We start from the raw sequence: 18,463 nt of genomic DNA on the forward strand, positions 1-18,463 counted from the left end.
CTTCCACTTTTGCTTGGGCTTCAGGCTTGTACAGCAGGCACTTTTACTGAATGAGTCATCTTGCTGGCTGTATTAGTGTTTTTTGGTTTTTGGGTTTTTTGTTTGTTTGTTTGTTTGTTTTGTTTTGGTTTGGTTTGGTTTGGTTTTGGTTTAACGAGACAGGGTTTCTCTGTATTGTTTTGGAAGCTGTCAGTCCAGCCTGGCCTCGAACTCACAGAGATCCGCCTGCCTCTGCCTCCCGAGTGCTGGGATTAAAGGCGTGTGCCACCACCGCCCGGCTGTATTAGTGTTTTTACATGAGCAGAAGTTTCATTTTGTAGCTATGCCATGTATGTGGTGGGGATTGAACCCATAAGTTTATCCCTTTCTAATAAAGGTTATTTTCTCTGACTTTTTGCTTTCATGAGTAGTGATATGAAGTGTATATCAAAGTGTATGCCACTTTGCCCTCGTTTATGAGTGCTTCTTTGGTGTATAGATCTAAAAGTAGACTGCCTGGGTCTTTCACAAAATCCACGCTTAACTTTACTCTAGACATGGTAGAACTACTCTCCAAACTGGCTGTATCAGTTTTGTATTTTCCCCATTTGTGAATGAGAATTCTTTTTTCTATTTTTTATAATACTAGTTATTTTCAGACTACAATTTCTGTGAATTTAATATTTATTGATTTAAATTTACATCTTTTTTTCTCCTTTTTTATTTAAGTTAGAAACAAGCTTGTTTCACATGTCAATCCCAGGTCCCTTTCCCTCCCTTCCTCCCCATCCCTCCCCACCAGGCCACCCAATCTCCACTCTGATCTCCAGGTAGAGTGAGGCCCTCCATGGTGGATCTCCAGAGTCTGTCATGTCATCCAGGGTAGGGTCTAGGCCCTCCTTCAAGAGTTCAGGCTGAGAGAGCATCCCTCATTGTGGAATGGGCACTGAAAGTCTATTTGTATGCCAGGGATAAATACTACCCAAGGTCCCATAGATTACCTAGGCCTCCTCACTGACACCCATGTTCAGGGGGTCTGGGTCAGTCCCATGCTTTCCACATAGCCATCAATCTGGGGTCCAAGTGCTCCCCCTTGTTCAGGTCAACTGTTTCTGTGGGTTAATCCAGCCCAGTCTTAACTCCTTTACCCATCAATTCTCCCTTTCTGACACTGGATTCCAGGAGTTCAGTGTTTATCTGTGGTTATCTGCCTCTGCTTCCATCAGCCGCTGAATGAAGGTTCTGCTTCCCAGACTCTCTGGCCATAGGATTGTAGGCTGGCACTCCCCAGATCTATGTCTAAAATCCATATATGAAAGAGTACATGCCATGTTTCTCTTTTTATGACTGGGTTACCTCACTCAGGATGGTTTCTTCTAGTGCCATCTATTTGCCTGCAAATTTCAGGATCCCATTGTTTTTTTTTTTTTTTTTTTTTTCCTCTGAATAGTACTCCACTGTGTAAATGGACCACATTTTCTCTATCCACTCTTCAGTTGAGGGGCATCTAGGTTACTTCCAAGTTCTGGCTATTACAAATAATGCTGCTATGAACATAGTGGAACAGACATTCTTGTTCTATAAATGGGCATCTTTTGGGTATATGCCTAAGAGTGGAATTGCTGGGTCTTTGGTAGACTGATTCCCATTTTCCTGAGGAATCTCCATACTGATTTCCAAAGCGGCCATACAAGTCGGCACTCCCACCAGCAGTGTAGGAGTGTTGCACTTTCTCCACATCCTTTCCAGCATAAACTGTCATTGGAGTTTTTGATTTTTGCCATTCTGACAGGAATAAGATGATATCTCAGAGTTGCTTTGTTTTGCATTTCCCTGATTGCTAGGGATTTTGAGTACTTTCTCAAGTGCTTCTCAGCCATTTTAGACTTCTCTACTGAGAATTTTCTATGTAGTTCTGTAGCCAACTTTTTAATTGGATCCTTTGGTGTTTTGGAGACTTGCTTCTTGAGTTCTTTGTAAATTTTGGAGATCAGCCCTCTGTCAGATGTGGGGTTTGTGAATATCTTTTCCCAATCTGTGGGTTGCCATTTTGTCTTGCTGATTGTGTCCTTTGCCTTACAGAAGCTTCTCAGTTTCAGGTGGTCCCATTTATTAATTGTCAATCTTAGTGTCTGTGCTGCTGGATAAATTTACATCTTTTTATAAGAATTATCTTTGGGAACCACTGAGATATATGAACAGATAAAGGCACTTGGTGTCAGAGGATGGTACAAACCTGAAGTCCTGATTTCCATAACTGGAACCCACATAAGGTGAAAGGAGAGAATCAAGTGAACAGAGTCCTGTGATCTCTACACATGCACTGTGGCACATACATAGGGAAAGAGAGAATGATAATAATGGGTTTCTTTGAGAACTTTGGGGCCTGTCCTGGAACTCACTCTGTAGACCAGGCTGGCCTGGAACTCACAGAGATCTACCTGCCTCTGCCTCCCAAGTGCTGGGATTAAAGGCGTGCGCCACCACTGCCCAGCTTCAGTCTTTCTATATCTTAAACCTTTCACTATGGATGCTTTTCATCATATGCAAAACTAGATGAAATGGTAATGAATTGGGTTTGCTCACCTAGCTAGTTTTGTTCCTCTGTGCTCATATATCACTTTCCTCCAGTGTCTTGTAGCCACCTCAGTGTTAAGTCATTTGGAATATCGAAGCAGTCACAATACTCTTAGCAATATTTTCAAAGTCATTTTTACCCCGTATCTCTTAATGTTATCAAATACTTAGCCATTGTGCTCTGCTTATATGATTGATCTCTTGTTTCCTTATATTTTAAACAATTGATTTCTTTCCATTGTTGTCTCACAAATTGACTTACTTAAGGATACAAAAAATGTATATTCTTTTGTTTCAAATTGGAATCAGGAAAGTTACATATTGGTAGTCTCTTTAGATTCCTGTAACCAGGAGCCAAGTTTTGACTCTGACTTATTTTCAAGATACATAACTAGTTTTCTGTAGAAGTATTCCAGATAAAATATACATATGTATGTTGAAGCCTGAGGACAACCTTGGGTTTCATCTGAAGGAAGTCTGTCAACATCCTTTGAGGGAGGGCACTCTTTTGGGCTAGACTGTCTAGCCAGTGAACACTAGGAATCATCTGTCTTCATGGGCACATGCTCCCACACCTGTCGTTTTTGACAATCTTAACCTTCACAAAGTCTAAATAGGCTTTGGAGATTGTTGGGAAAGGAAGGAAGTATTTGGTAGGTAATACTAGGTCAGTTTTCCATATGAAGAGTTACAGAAATAAAGAATAAATATGAACAGCAAAACTAGCAGTTTTAGAAGAGGTTATGTAAGGTTATCTTCATGATTTAAAAGTGAAATACATGTGCAAATTTGTGTGTGTTCGCCTGTCTCTGTGCATGTAGAAGCCAGAGGTCATCCTCAAGTGGTGAACCTCAGGAACTGTCCACCTTGATTTTTGAGACAGGGTCTCTCACTGGCCTGTGACTCTCCAGTTAGTCTGTGCTAGCTAGCTAGCAAGTACAAGCAATCTATTACTTCTGCATCCTCGGCACTGAGATTATAAGCACACCACCATACCTGTTTTGATTTTTTTCTTTTAAGCTCAAGGACAGTTTAATTGGAATTTAAACGAATAACAAAGACCAAAACAACAGAGCAGGCAAGCTGAGAGCAGAGGAAAGGCCATACATACCCTTTAAGCTGGCATGGATATGGGGAGCTAGCTGCTACATGGGAGGGGAGCTAGCTGAGTACTAGCATGCATGCATCATTCCCGTTGCGCTCTGCTCTTAACTGTCTATATGATACGACCAATTCTCGCAGCTCCTGCCTCTGACTTCCCTACTTTGATGTAATTGGAATTGTGAAAAAAAAAAAAAAACAAGGAAAACCTTTGTCCCTTAAGTTGCTTTTGTCACAATATTTTATTGTAGAACAGGAAAAGATACCAACACATACATACTTTTTTCTTTCAGTGTTTGTCTTCACAATTCCAAATAATGACGCTACTATCTTTTAACTACTTTAAAGTATCTCCTTATTTCATACTATTTGAGGTTATTAGTTCTTTCTTGTCTCAGCCCACTTTGCACATTTTTTGACTGTGGTTTTACTAGTAAGTCAGTGTTCAGGGTATGTTAAGCAGATGATATACTGATGATTAACAGAGATTTGTGTTGTTTCTTGATTAAGTTGTATTTTCAAAGGAAATAGTTTTTCTGTCTTTGTATCTATTGCTGTGTTGACTAGTTTTATGTAAACTTGACACGAGCTAGAGTCATTTGGAAAGAGGGAACCTCAGTTGAGAAAATGCCCCCATCAGATAGGCCTGTGGGCAAGCCTGTGGTGCATTTTCTTAGTGATCGATTTGGGAGAGTCCAACCATTGGTGGACTTGGTGGCATTGGTGCCACCAGTGAGCATGTTGTTTAGAGTTGTATAAGAAAGCAGGGGCATAAGCCAGTAAGCAGTGTTTCTCCATGGTCTCTTCATCAGCCCCTGCCTAGTTCCTTCCCTAACCCCCGTCAGTGACAGACTATAAACTGTAGGCTAAAATAAATGCTTTCCTCCCCATGTTGCTCTTGATCATGGTGTTTTTATCAAAGTAATAGAAACCCTGACTATGACAGTTTCTGGCTTACATTTGTCACACACTCTTCGGCAGGATAGTTTCACAGCATCTTCCAAGAGTGGCTGAGTCTACTGGCTCTCCTGTGGACCTTTCTAGCTGGAGCTGTTTGTTTGGCTGCTCTATGGATTAGCTGTTGTTAGACTAGGTGCATGCTTATCTTTCATCGTCCTGGGGATTTTCTTGCTTCTTTCATGTGTTTGTTTCCAGTTCTTGGAGGTCATGTTTTCTTCGTTTTAGATTTACTCCATTTAAAGGACATATTTTCCTGCAGCTTCCTAAGAAAATATACATAGCAGGTGAACTTTGTTTTAGCCTTTGCACGTCTGAAATTAAGTTTTAATTTGGAAACCATCATCCTTCAGAAATTTGAACATGGTATCTTTTAACATTCAGTGTTGCTATTAACAAATCATGTGTCTGTGGGAATTGCATCTCTTCAACAAATTTGAAAATTGTTATACATGTGTTTCTTTTTCTATAGTATTTTGTTCCTGTTTTATTGTTTCATTAATAATTTTCAGAATATATTGGGGTTTTTTTCCTTGCACTGTTTCCCCTAAAATCCTTCCTGCTGTTTGTTTTTGTTTAAAAAGCTGAACTACTGAATTGATATTTGAGTAAGATCATGTAACTGATGGTGTTTTCAATCTGTCAGCTCTCCACAGAAGGATTCTTTGGTCTTATTCCTGAGTGACTGAGTTGAGGGGTGCTTAGCAGAGTACAGTAGCTGTGGTCGGATAGATAGACAATTCATTGTGTCTTACCTCCACTGATACGGCACCTCTACTTGCCTTTGATACACTAGTGTTGTAGTCCACAGTTTTCTGAAGAAGCCTTTGTAAATCAACTGTCAGGTTGATGTTTGAGACCGTAGTATTTCTCTAGCTGCCCTGAAGGAAAACACAGTCTGTTTATCTATGTAAAGACTTCCAGCCAGTCCTCTTGTTTTCAGACACACATTCATCCCCTTTGAAGGTAACTTGTTTTAGCTTACTCCTAGATACAAAGGGGGAAGGGTACTGAATCATGCTGTCTATTTCCGTGTTCTCTTGCCTGCTAATTCAGGTCCTCTATAATTCTGAAAGTTATTGTTAATTTTCACTTCATTCTCATCAGCTCTAATGATTTTCCATTTGAATAAAAATGGCTTTTGTCAGAATGGAATTTTGAGATAAGCATCATGATCTTTCTGTCTTATTTAACTTCATGTTTTGTTAGAGGAAATCTGTTGTATATACTTTAAACTCTGACTATATGAGTGAGTTGCTCATCTGTGGTACAGTTACATATGAAAAGGTATCAGACAGAACTGTGTAAGGGTCCAGGGCAAAGTATACATCTATACAAATACATACACACAAATTCCTACATATAAAGATGGTTTTTGTGTAAAGTTTTGAATTCACAAAGAAGTAGAGAAGTGATCAGTATGGGCTTTGTTATTTGTAAAGCCTTGATTTTTAAACACTCCTATGTTCAGTATGCTACATGTGGTACTGCATTCCAGTGTACATAAAAGAAGAACATAAGTAGGTGAGTAAAATAAACTAGAATTGATGGTGTTGTCTAAAGGCCATGAGGTGGAGACCAAATTATAGAAAATAGAATGTTTTGGAGTCAACAGTTAAAAAGGAGTAGCAGAAAATATTGGCTGCTTAAAATACTATATTTTCTTCTATAAAACTGAGAAACAGATATATTTTAACAATACTTAAAGTAGTATTAGAAGGTGAGAAAAAATATGTGTCTTAAAGACTTTCTAATTAAAACCTCATTAGAAAACACTACTATACTACTCATTACTGGGCCAGTGACATCTACCCTTCCTTTTCTTATGTATAGGGTGTTTTACTTTTTTTTGTTTGACTGGCCTGCAACACCTGACATTGTTTATATCACTTGCTGTGTAGCAAGAAAAGATGTTTTCTGGATTTCAAAAACTGAGTTATCAATAAATTAAAAATATTCTGCTTATAGTTTAAAAGAGCCTCTTATACCATATTTAACAAATGCTTGTTTTAGCCAATGGCATTTAATACTCACTTTCCCCAAGTTCTCTGTAGAGGTATATAAGTACGATGAAAGCAGTGACAGCTTCCACAGGAGAGTCTGCCTTTTTATATGATAACATAAAGAACCCATATATGAGGGAAACAGAATGCTGAAACACCTGTGCCTGGGTTGGAAACAGCAGCAAGTCTGAGTCTCTAAAGATGCTTGTATAGTTTTCAAATAAAAGGGGGAAAGGTAGTGCTAGAATAATTATAGTGCGAGTTTAAGCTAGTCTTTGCCCTGATTCTAATTTAGCCTATTGTCAGATCTGTCAATTCTCACCATTAATTTTTCTAAACTATTTCCCAGCTTTTCTTGTCCTTTCCCCTGCCTCACAAATGGGGTGCTGGCTTTTGTCAGACTAGAGTAAGAAGATAGAGCAGATAGGAGGTGGAGGAACAAGAGGTGAGTAAGATTAGGTAGGTGTGGCAAGATGATCGTGCAAATTTTATGTATAGCTTTGCCCTTGAACTTTTGGGAATTTCCGTTTACTGTGGGAAGTAACCTATTGGGTTAATGCTGCTTAGCAGTTAGGAAAGTCTTTCTTTAAAATAGCTTCTATTTGTATCAGCTTCCTGGTTGTTATTAGTCTGCATACTAAAGGTGTTCATCGTGTGCAGCTATTAAAAACATTTCTTTATGGAAGAAATTAGTAATTTAAGCTCTATAATGTCTCTCATTGAGTTTGATATGGATAGGATTGACTTTTTGAAAACATTCTTGTGAATAAGTGATAGTCATGTAATTAAAAATAATTATAAAAGACTAAAAATGACATTTGAAAACTTTCAAGTATATATTTAAAACAATCATAAGTATAAAATAATATGTTGTAAGTTCACCAATAGAACTCCTGACTTTCTAGCTTCATTGTGTAGGATGCAGTATAAGTTAAATACACTAGCATTATGAAATTTCAGAATCTGAGACTCATTGGGACATAAAATATCTACTACATAGAGAGGGTTAGACAGTCAGCTTAGTAGGCATAATGCACATTAGCCATTACCTGACCTATAGTAATTGGCATAAAAGTGTATCTAAATATTGGCTAACATTTATTTTTATTGTTGTTTTATGGTAAAATATTTTAAAGAATGAATTAGAGTTCATATCTTACCTGTAGTAACTGGTTTTACTAAAGTTAATAAACATACACCTGTTTCTCTTGTCACTATTGGGAATTACCCTTAAGAATGTCATGCTTGAGCCAGCCAGGGGTGGCGCACACCTTTAATCCCAGCACTCAGGAGACCGGAGGATCTCTGTGAGTTGGAGACCAGCCAGGTCTACAGAGCTAGTTCCAGGACAGCCTCCAAAGCCACAGAGAAACCCTGTCTTGAGAAAAAAAAAAAATTTCATGCTTGAATCTGTGAACTGTACAGGTATGGAGGATAGTTACGTATGGGTCCACCTTCATATGCAGGCAGCATTAAATAACCAGCACTCTGGTGACTGGTGTGTTGTTTTTTTTTAACTGCTTTGTTCTAAACTCTTACCACGTATTTTTAATATGCATTTGTGCAATTTAGCTTTTTCAGTAAAGATGTAGACATTTTTAAATGTTCAAGAGTGCATATCAGACAGAAAATTGGTATTCCTTTTTCCATTCTTAAACTCCTGTCCTGATAGCCCCTCCTGAGCAGAAGTAGAGAATTATCAGCAGTTTCTTCTTTTTCCCTTCAAAGTATTCTGCACTTAAAGCATATGTACATATACCTAGCGGTGTCCTGTCTCCACCTTGTCCTTCTGCCTCACGCTGTACAGCTTCACCCCCATCGTGAGTGCTCACAGCCCATTGCCACCCTGGGCTTTGGTTAACATTCTAGCATGTACACACAGTCATTTCTCTTCCTCTACAGACCTCTTATTTTGCATTTTTTAAATTCTCATGGTGTCACTACCATCCTTTACGTAGTTTTTCTATGTAAATTTAAAAGTTACCGAATTACCAAGTCAGAGAGCATAAATACCATCTTACAATTTCCTCCTCACATTCCCAAATAGCTTCATATCAACTTTTAGATCTGTGTCTGTCTGCCTAATTTGCATATATAAACATCCATTGGTATTTATTCTCCACCAAAAATTCCTTGCCAATTTTTTTTAAGGTATCAGTTTTTTTTCTTACATTTCTGAGAAATCATAAGTGGTCCTTTATGTGTTCCTTTCCCCTTAGCTCTTTGTTGATTTATAAAATTTTACATGTAGAAATTTAAATTTTTATATAGTCAAGTATTTTAAGTTAGTTTTTATGGTGTTTGAATTTAAAACTATCCATATATTTTCCTTTTGCAATTTTTTCTTGCATTTTAGTGTATCTGGATTTTTAAAAATATTATGAGATATGTCATTATCAGCTTTATAGTAAGAGTAGGAATTAGCCTTAATTTGTTTTGTTACTAGCCTGCCATTCTAACACCGTTAAAAATAGTTTTATTTTACATCTTATCTTCATCAATTTGCATTATATGCTGTATGCTAAGCTTAATTATGGGTTTTTAATGTTCTTTCATAGTTCCTATGTTACCACACTAGCGTGTGCATCTCTGTTATAACTATGATTTTATATTTTGGGGATACTTTAAAAAATACTTTCTCAGTTGATGTTTTTATTCTGTCAAACTTTAAATCATGTGTAGAACAATATGCCTGCCTTTGCATAGTTTCAAACTAAGTTTTGTGGGTATAACTTCATAATTTCAACTCAGTTTGAAGAATTATTCTTTTTTTTCTTCTAGCTTTTAACCTAGACAACGAGCAACCAGATTATGATATGGATTCAGAAGATGAGACATTATTAAATAGACTTAACAGAAAGATGGAAATTAAGCCTTTGCAATTTGAAATTATGATTGACAGACTGGAGAAAGCCAGTTCTAACCAGGTACTGTACCATGCAAAAGTGTTTCTTTATAGTTAACCCAGTTAATACCTTTGCATCTCCTCATCTAACTATATTGTCTGAATGTACTGCATTTAATGTTTGTTGAATTTCTTTCCTTTTGTTTTTAAACCCTAGAATTTCTGTATGAGCCACATACTTCTTCCTTTTCTGAATAGGAACATAGAGAATAATGTTCTGACTTTTTCCCATATGGTAGAATAGTGTTATGGTGCCTTGATCCTTTGCATAGTTGCTGTGTTCTTGATATCTCAGTAGCTAATTTTGTTTAGTTGGGTTTCTGAGATACTTGTCTTAAATCTTGTTCAGCTACCCAAATTTATTTTAAGTTTCCACTATGTTTAATGAGTTTTAAGTTTTAATAACTCAAAATGCTGAGTTACAGAAAAGTATTCACAAAGTAATCAAGAATTTTCTTTAGCGAGCTGTTTCAAAAATCTCTCAAGGGATTTAAGATAGTAACTGCCTTCCTAGAAAGAATTCAATGGCACTTGTCAGGAGGTTTTAAGTGTCTAAACATGTGTAAGATCAGTTACCATCTCCCTTGCCCAACACAATTAAGAGAGACATTTGCTTGTGTGATGGTTTATAATACAGGCATTATAATAATGAGTTTGTAAGTGACTAATACCATAGGACATTGTTTATTACATGATACTAAGTTTTGAAAACAGGATATAGAATTTACTGAGAAAACCGAGGTTTAGATAAAGCACATTTACATTTAGAAAAAGAAGATACAGCACAATACCAACAATGGTTGTATTTGGATGCTGAATTTATTGGGGATTTTTGTATTCTTTATGCTATTTTTTGTCTTACAAGCTTTCTATAATAAAGGGTTGTTGTTGCATAACCAGATATTTAAATGAACTATTTTAAAAATTACTTTTGGTGTACCTGTGTGGTATATTAATTTGCTAATTTATAAGGAAGCTAGGGTAACAAAATTGCAAATAAACTATACAATAGGTTCTTATTTTTCTCACCAGTTTACCTATAAAATTAATTCCCCTTACAACTTAAATTCTTTAAATCTCTAAGGAGGCAGTTCTCAACCTATGGGACATGTCCTGTTTGGGGGTTGAATATTAGATGCCCCATGTATTAGATATTTACATTGCAGTTTATAACAGTAGCAAAATTACAGTTACAAAGCAGTAATAATAATTTTATGGTTGGGGCTCACCATAACATGAGGAACTGTATTACAGGGTCAAAGCTTTAGGAAGGTTGAGAACCACTGCTCTAAGGTATTATCAGCTCTTTATAACATTTCATAGCCTTTCCATTGGAAAAGTACTTGCCTGTACTGTTAGCCAATCTTATCCTTGTTTTGATTGAAATAATACCTAGTGTTCTATCAAAAGAAGCATACTTTGAGACTAGAGCTGAATCTCAATTGGTAAAGTGATTGCCAAGCATGCTCAAGGCCTAGAATTTGATCCCTAGTACTGCCATATAACAAGGTGTGGTGTCATGTGCCTGTAACCCTGGCTTTTCAGAGGTAGTCACAAGTATTACAGATTCAAGGATTGACAGCATTGCAAATTTAAGACTAGCCTAGAAGATATGAGACCATGTTTTAAGAGGTGTTCACAGTTTGCCCTGAGTTTATATCCACTGGTATCAAACAGTTTCTGGGGTCCTTTCATGTACAAATGTTCCCAGAAAATCTAGGCTGGGCTAGTCCTTTGGAATTTATTCTGTTTTCTATAATGGCTTATAAATCCACTTGGTATGGCTGAGATAATAGCATCAAAAATCTTGTGTTCCCTGTTGAATGAATGACTTACTTTCTTGTTGTCTAGGCAAAAAATTGATAACACTGAATGAGACAGATGAACAAACTCTACCTTTGTGCAGCTTATTATTCAAGTAGGAGCAGGGTAAACAAAAGGGCACACACCTGGCAGTTCACGATGTACACGTGCTCAGTGCCATCTTTTTTCTCTTTGCTTGGGAATGAGATTCTAGGCCTTCAGATGAGTTGCTAGAAGACATGATAGCACTGAAGAAATAATGACAGCACTGTCATCAGATGACTGAGATAAGATCCTGTCAGCAGAATTAAGGATTTACAGGCCCCAAAAGGCTGGCTGTCCTCCTCCTAGCTCCCTGATCCATTAATTCTTATTTTACCTTTTGGGGGCTGGCATGGTATCACAGGGCAGAGGATTGAGTTTGTAGTAAACTAGTATTTATTAGGTTAATACAGGGAAAACCATAAAAAGAGGTGCAAAGTTTCTGCTTCTGTCTGAAGATCATGGCAATGAAGTGATTTCTGAGACCTGTTACCAGTTGCTGTGTTCACCTATCCTTTTTCCCTCTGTAGTACAAGAGATTGATCCCAGGTCCTTGTGCATGGTAAAAAATTTCACTACTACTAAGTTCTTCTCTTTATCTTAAAACTGTCTCCAGGGTTATTCTTAAACAGCTTTATCCCTTCTGGTTTTATTTCTCTATCCTCATTTCCTTGCTGACCCTCAATTCTGTTTGTACCTGCTAAGCTCTAAAACATTTCTAACATAGCAGAATTCTCAAATTCATCGTTTTTCAACCCCCCCCTCCCCAAATCCATTCTTTAGATCTCCCTTTCTTTCTACATTAAGGGCATTGTCTTTCATCCAGTTGACCAGCATTGTACTTAATGATTGGCCTCTTTATAACCATCAACAACCAAGTATACACTAAATGAAATCAGTGATTTTGTTCAAAGTATCATATTGTCTTTTCTACCTCTTCCATTTTTTTGTCTCTCATCTGTGCTTCTGTTCTGCTAGTCACTTTATTAAAAACCTTTCTTTAAGAAAAAGAAAAAAAATGTTAGATGGTTTTTGCTAAAGACGGTCTTCCATCAGACTCCACATATACAACTCCTCTCTGATCCCCCAATGCCCTGTGTCCTTTGCCTAGAAGGCCAAGTCTGCATTTCCAATACTGTGGTTTTAATAAACAATAGTCTTAAATCCCAGTGTGATGGTTTTTTACTAAACATTTCACAGTTGCTTAATGTCTATCATCACCAAAGCCTGAAAAAGTAGCCACATTAACTTCTATCCTGGCTCTTCCACTCAGCCAAAATCTATAATGAAGTTCCAGGATTTTCATCAGTTCTGTTTTTCTGGTGCTAGATTCCTGCCAAAATCTATAAGATTAGAAATACTAGGGCAGCTAGAGCTGTGGCATCTTCCTGGGACGATTCCTAGAGCCTCCTGAATAGTTAAATAGTTCTTTTTCAAGAAAAACATGTTGATAAAGGGCTATTTTGTTGTCTGGTCCTCTCTGGTTTCCAAAAAGCAGTTTTTAAATAGTCGCATTAAATGCTGTGATAGTTTTAGTACATATATGTTATCAAATCAATGAAAGAGACAAATTTAAAATTTTATGAGCACAGAGTGTTGCTTGCATGTTAGTTTGTGCACCATGCATGTACCTGGTGCCTGCAGACATAAGAGGGTGTTGGATCAACTGGAACTGGAGTTAGGGGTGGTTGTGATCCGCCATGCCAGCACTGGGAAACAAACTAGGGTCCACAGGAGAGCAGCAGAGCTATCTTCCCAACTCCTCAGTAACTCAAGTCTAGTGTTTATAATTTCCAGTACAGCTCAAAGTATTGGTATACCCAGGTTTGTTTTAACTTTGTATCACTGGAAAACCAGTGTTGTTCACATTGCTGCAGAGGTTGGTTTTAGCACATCAGCAGTTTTTTCAGTATGTGGCTAGGGAAAATTTTTTCCTAAACGAAAACTGTAGTGAAAGCTTTGAATGAAAGAATGGGTTCACAGATATTTCTTTAGTAATTATCTCAAATAGGGAGATAAGTGGAATAGTGTGCTTTGTTTCTTTGTTTGCTTATTTGTTTGACTAGTTGGTTTCTTGTTTTGAGACAGGGTTCTCATGTAGATCTGGCTAGCCTGGTGCTCCTAATCCTCATGCCTACCTCCTAACTGTTGAGATTATGGTGTTTGCCACTAGGCTTGGCAATTGTATGAATTTTAATGGATTAGTTTTGGTTCCCTATGAACAAGGACCATATTATGTTATTTAGCTGTGGCATTAATAGGCTTAGAATTGAAACTGAAGTCTTTTTTATTTGGACACATGTCCTTTGAAAAATAGTACATGGCTGATATGACAATGCTTTTTCGAGGATTCTGTCTCTGAGATTTTGTGATTCTATCAAATCTTCAATACTATAGTTTGAAAACCTTTTCCATTTTCTGGGCCCTTGATAAAAGTAATGCTTTTTCTTCAATTTAATACATGTAGAATACTCATTGTGTTACAGTGTATATTTCTGCTTAATTGAATGCTGATATTTTTTTTCCTCACATTGGCTTTCCATACTTGTGTGGCACTGTAAATCCGGAGTTGTTTGATAAGTAAAAATGTTCATTGTGTTATCTACATAAAATCATGTCACTCCTTCACTATGTCCATTGTAAACCAACTGTTGTTACTCATTCTTGAAGAACATCAGGCGAAAAAGTACCATTTAACACTGTAATGTAGATGATTACAATTATTTGTAAACCAGCAGATTTGAAAGAGGAAAGGTAAGACAAAGATGGTCTATAGCAGAGTCACTCTCACAGAAAAGAAATGCAAGTTCTCTCAGGTGAAGAGTTTCTGTACTCTGCCTATATCTGATTTCACCCATACTCTATCCTAAAGTTCCCAGATTCTCTTTCAGCTTTTTGTTTGCCTTGATTTTGTTTCCATTTTATGAGTTTCTTTAGCTAGAGAATGTAACTTAGTTTATTTTCCCTTTCTCCACAGCTAATGGTGAGCTGATAATATTTCCCTTTTGCCTAATTGACTTCTGTAAATAATTTTTTAAAAACCTTTAAATTTTCTTTTGTAATTCATTTATTTATTCAAAATATATTGGCATTGCAAGGCCTGGGGTTTTTGTCTGTCAGCAATCTAAGTGGTCCTTGGTACCACAGAGCTTGTAGTGGTCTGGAAGGAAAGCACAATGGTAAGGAGCATCTCCTGTCTCTTGATGCCCAGAGGACCAAACAGCCGAAAGCTGTCTCAGAAGTAACACATTTACTACAGACCTTTTCTCCAGTCATTATTGGCTTCTACTGCTTTTTAGTAAATAAAACGCATGCTAAGTGACAGAGTTTTTAAAAATTATTTCAAAGTGGTAGAAAAAGCCCAGCATAATCATGCCTGTCTGTAATGGTAGCACAGGAGCTGAGGCAGAATGTAAACCAGGACTACACATAAGCAAACAAGCCAGCAGATAAATGTCATGGGGTTTTGATTTTTGGTAAATATAGCTGACATTGGAAAAGTGTCACAATATTTAACTATAAATTATATGTTAAATTATTAGTTGTAATATAGGATATTTCGGGAGACAAAAAAGACATTGCAACCTGGAGCAAAGAGCACCAGAAAGGAGGGTAAATGGAAGTCATTTAGTCCTCTGGCACATGCAGGGGCATAGGAAGTAGTCACAGTGTGGTGTGGGATAAGAATCTCACTAGTGCTCTGCTGACTGGAAAAGAGCTCTTGTTCTCCTCCTCACTCTAAAATTAGACTAAGTTCTTGACTTAATTAGCAAAGATTGCAAAAATAATATCAGCAACACAATGATCAAACAGCTGACACAAATGCAGCATAGCATAGCATAGCATAGCATAGCATAGCATAGCATTGTTTTTCCTGGCCTCTAGAATACAAGAGCTGCCAAAGATGCTGTGATGTCAGTATGAGGTTAGAATTTCAGGAAGTCTGTCCTGAACTATAATTGTGTAGGTCAGTAGATGAGTGCTCATCTAGCCTGTCTTAGGGCCTGAATTCAATTTACTACACCCTCCCAAGGGCACATAGATGTGCAAAAAAGAAATCAGACAGAAAGTTCAGTTCTTGTTCTAGTCCTGTTTTTTGCAGACTTTAGTAATCTATATTACCATTGCAAGAACCTTTAATAATTTGAAGCTACCTAAGATTGTGTTTAGAGGGTCAGGACGATAAGATAGCAGGTAAAAGCAACAGTAAGCCTGAAGGCCTGAATTCAGTTCTCAGAACTCATACAAAAAGTCGGATTCAGTGGCCTAAATCTGTAATCCTAGTACTCATAGGATGGCAGGTAGAGAGAGAGAGAGAGAGGAGAATCGCTTAGCAGTTCACGTGTAAGCTAACCTAGAGTTCACAGTGCAGTAGCAGAAATAAGACCCCGCCTCAGCAAGATAGAAGTTGAGATCTACTCCTGAAAACTGTCCTCTGCCTCTACACAGGAGCTGTGGCATGCACAGGCCTGCACTTATATACATTCAGATGAGTTAAATAAGCATAATTTTAAAAATAATTTTAAGAAAAGATCGTGGTTAGAAATACTAGTCCTTTTTTTATACTTAGTCGTCATGTGGACTAGAATACATGAGGTGAATTATCAGTATATTCTCTTCCTTGTATGAATTGCATATATAAAAGTAAACCCAATAACACTCCCCTGGTTTAAGATGCTATTATGTCTGTGACAAATGCTTTCCATAAGAGCTCTGACATAGGCATTAAAGGGTTTATTTCTCCTTTGTGAATTCAGCCAGCATAATGCTGATGTACCTCAAAATAAAATGTATAAAATTTGCTTAATAAAACACATTGCCTTATTTCTTGAGAAGATCAGACCAGTCAGTTAGCATTTTAGCAGCATATAGTGGTTGTGTAAGTTGCTTTCAATGAACTCTAAATTAGAAAAAGATCATGTCATTTTTAAGGCTGGGAAGCCTTGAAGTGCTGCAGAAAGGTTTTAATGGTTTGATTGAATAGAACTTGGTAGTGTTTACTGTCATTATTAGTCTTTGGACACAGTGACATTGATGACCTGCTGAAAGCCTATTCTTCATTTGATCTTTTAACCGTGTGTTTACAGTATTTATTTTGCCTGTCCTAGCAACTTGAACATAATTAGTTTAGACTTCCAGTTGTAGCATAGGAAGAGAGGAGGATGTGTGTGTGTGTCAGGGCAGCCAAATTATAACAGATCAATTAGTCAACTGAAAAAGTCACTACATAGATAGAGATTTGGGGAGTTCAGTGATCAGTACATTTATTCTGTAACTCACTTGAGAAATTTATTGAGTCGTGTCTTTTTCAGACTTTATATAACATTAATCAGTGCATAATTTTAGTAAGAAATTTTTATACTTATTTCTGATTTGTATGGAATATGTCTTAGGTTCTGTCTCAACTTGTGACAAATGGCTCTTCTCTAAAGTGGCTTGGGTGGCATCACTTCAGCAAGGCGTCCCAGTTTTAAATTTCTATGATAGTTTTCTATAATTTAGAGTTCATTGTAAGTAACAGACACCCACATTACATCCTGCTAAAAAGTGACTGGTCTGACCTTCTCAAGCAGCAAGGCAGTGGATATGATTAAACAAATTTTCATACATTTTATTTTGAGGTACATCAGCATTATTTGACAGTATCTTGAACCAGGGGGTATTGAGAATAAAAATTTTCTAGCATTAGCCAGCTAAACTAGTGTGGTTACTTTTATATGTATTTCATATAAGGGGTTCAAAATTGCATAATGTTGAAACCTGTCCTTTTATTTATCAGTTTCAAAATAGTGATAATGAGTTACAGTATATTTTAAAAGTGGATAAAAAGAAATTCTTATCTTCTAGTTTCTACTCAAAATGAAACAGATAGATGCTAATAAACTTGTAACTAGTCAACTTCAAATGGAGTAGAATCTTCTAATACAGAAAGTTTGAAGGCTTGTAGGTATCTTCTACCCCAGCATTTACACAAAATATATCAGTGGTAGTCTTTCCAAGTATCACTCATCCAACTTCATTAAATACTTGCATGCGTGCATGCATGCTTGTGTGTGGTCCAGAGGTTAGCACCTGCTTTCTTCTTCAGTGACTCTCCACCTTTTTAGTTGTAGTTCCTCACTGAACCCCATCTCCCCAGCCTCTTATCAATATTTTAAATAGTATTACTTCCCTGGGCAAAATAACTGATTTTTAAAAATAACATCCCAACTTCTGAATCTTTTTGCTAGAGTAAATAGAACTAGGTCTTCACCAGCCACACCACTATCTAAGTGTAATTATTTAAATGGATCACATTTTCTCCAGTTGCTGTAGCTTAATCTGATTTCTTTCTCATTTTTGCTCTTGGTGACGTCTTGTGCTTTCTGTTTAGCTTGTAACACTTCAAGAAGCAAAACTGCTGCTAAATGAAGACGATTACCTTATTAAAGCTGTATATGACTACTGGGTGAGAAAACGGAAAAACTGCAGGGGGCCATCACTCATCCCCCAGATTAAGCAAGAGAAGAGAGATGGCTCTACTAACAATGATCCTTACGTTGCATTTCGGAGGAGAACAGAGAAAATGCAGACTCGGAAGGTAATGTCCGCATTGTATCTGATTGAATGTAGCTTGATAGTGTTTACTATCATTCATCATTTGAACACAGTGACACCGATGCCCTGAAAACCTACTTTCAGTTGTTCTTTTGGCCATGTGTTTACAGTATTTGTTATGCTTGCCTTAGCAGTCTGTCAGTAACTAGTTTAGACTTGGAGTTGTAACTGTAGGTAGAGTTCTATGTGCTCACAGGTTTTGAGTTCCTCAGTGAACTATACATGCACTCATGAATCTCTTCTATTTAAGAAGCTAAGCATCTGAACATGACTTTTGCTTGTCGGTTACTGAGGTGTTTTGAAATGGTATTCTTGTTCTTGCAAATGAAAATTGTCTTGTTGTCTCTAAGTTTATGGTCTTGAAGGAAGCAAGAAGAGTTCTTTTTCAAACCTGCTCTGGAAATCACCAGAAGTAGTAGTGGCATCTTTTTCCCACTTTCTTAATTGTCAGTTGTGTCAGATTTCAAATTGACAGACATGTTTACATCTGAATTCCAAA

At 37.1% G+C, this 18,463-nt stretch overlaps 1 protein-coding gene across 3 annotated transcripts in view; it reads left to right on the forward strand.

Annotated features, from left to right (window-relative positions):
* Window positions 1-18,463, forward strand: part of Epc2 (enhancer of polycomb homolog 2) — a 101,641-nt gene that overhangs the window by 55,097 nt on the left and 28,081 nt on the right. For 2 of the 3 annotated variants that reach the window (XM_040745314.1, XM_040745315.1), the window contains exons 3-4: window positions 9,399-9,544; window positions 17,741-17,947. In XM_040745314.1, coding sequence (XP_040601248.1) covers window positions 9,399-9,544; window positions 17,741-17,947 — 353 coding nt within the window. Of the gene's footprint in view, window positions 1-6,980; window positions 7,063-9,398; window positions 9,545-17,740; window positions 17,948-18,463 lie in introns of those variants that run through there. The other variant, XM_040745316.1, reaches the window with a different exon arrangement.

The sequence above is a fragment of the Mesocricetus auratus genome, unplaced genomic scaffold (genome assembly GCF_017639785.1).
Source record: "Mesocricetus auratus isolate SY011 unplaced genomic scaffold, BCM_Maur_2.0 Super-Scaffold_100004, whole genome shotgun sequence".
Lineage (NCBI taxonomy): Eukaryota > Metazoa > Chordata > Mammalia > Rodentia > Cricetidae > Mesocricetus > Mesocricetus auratus.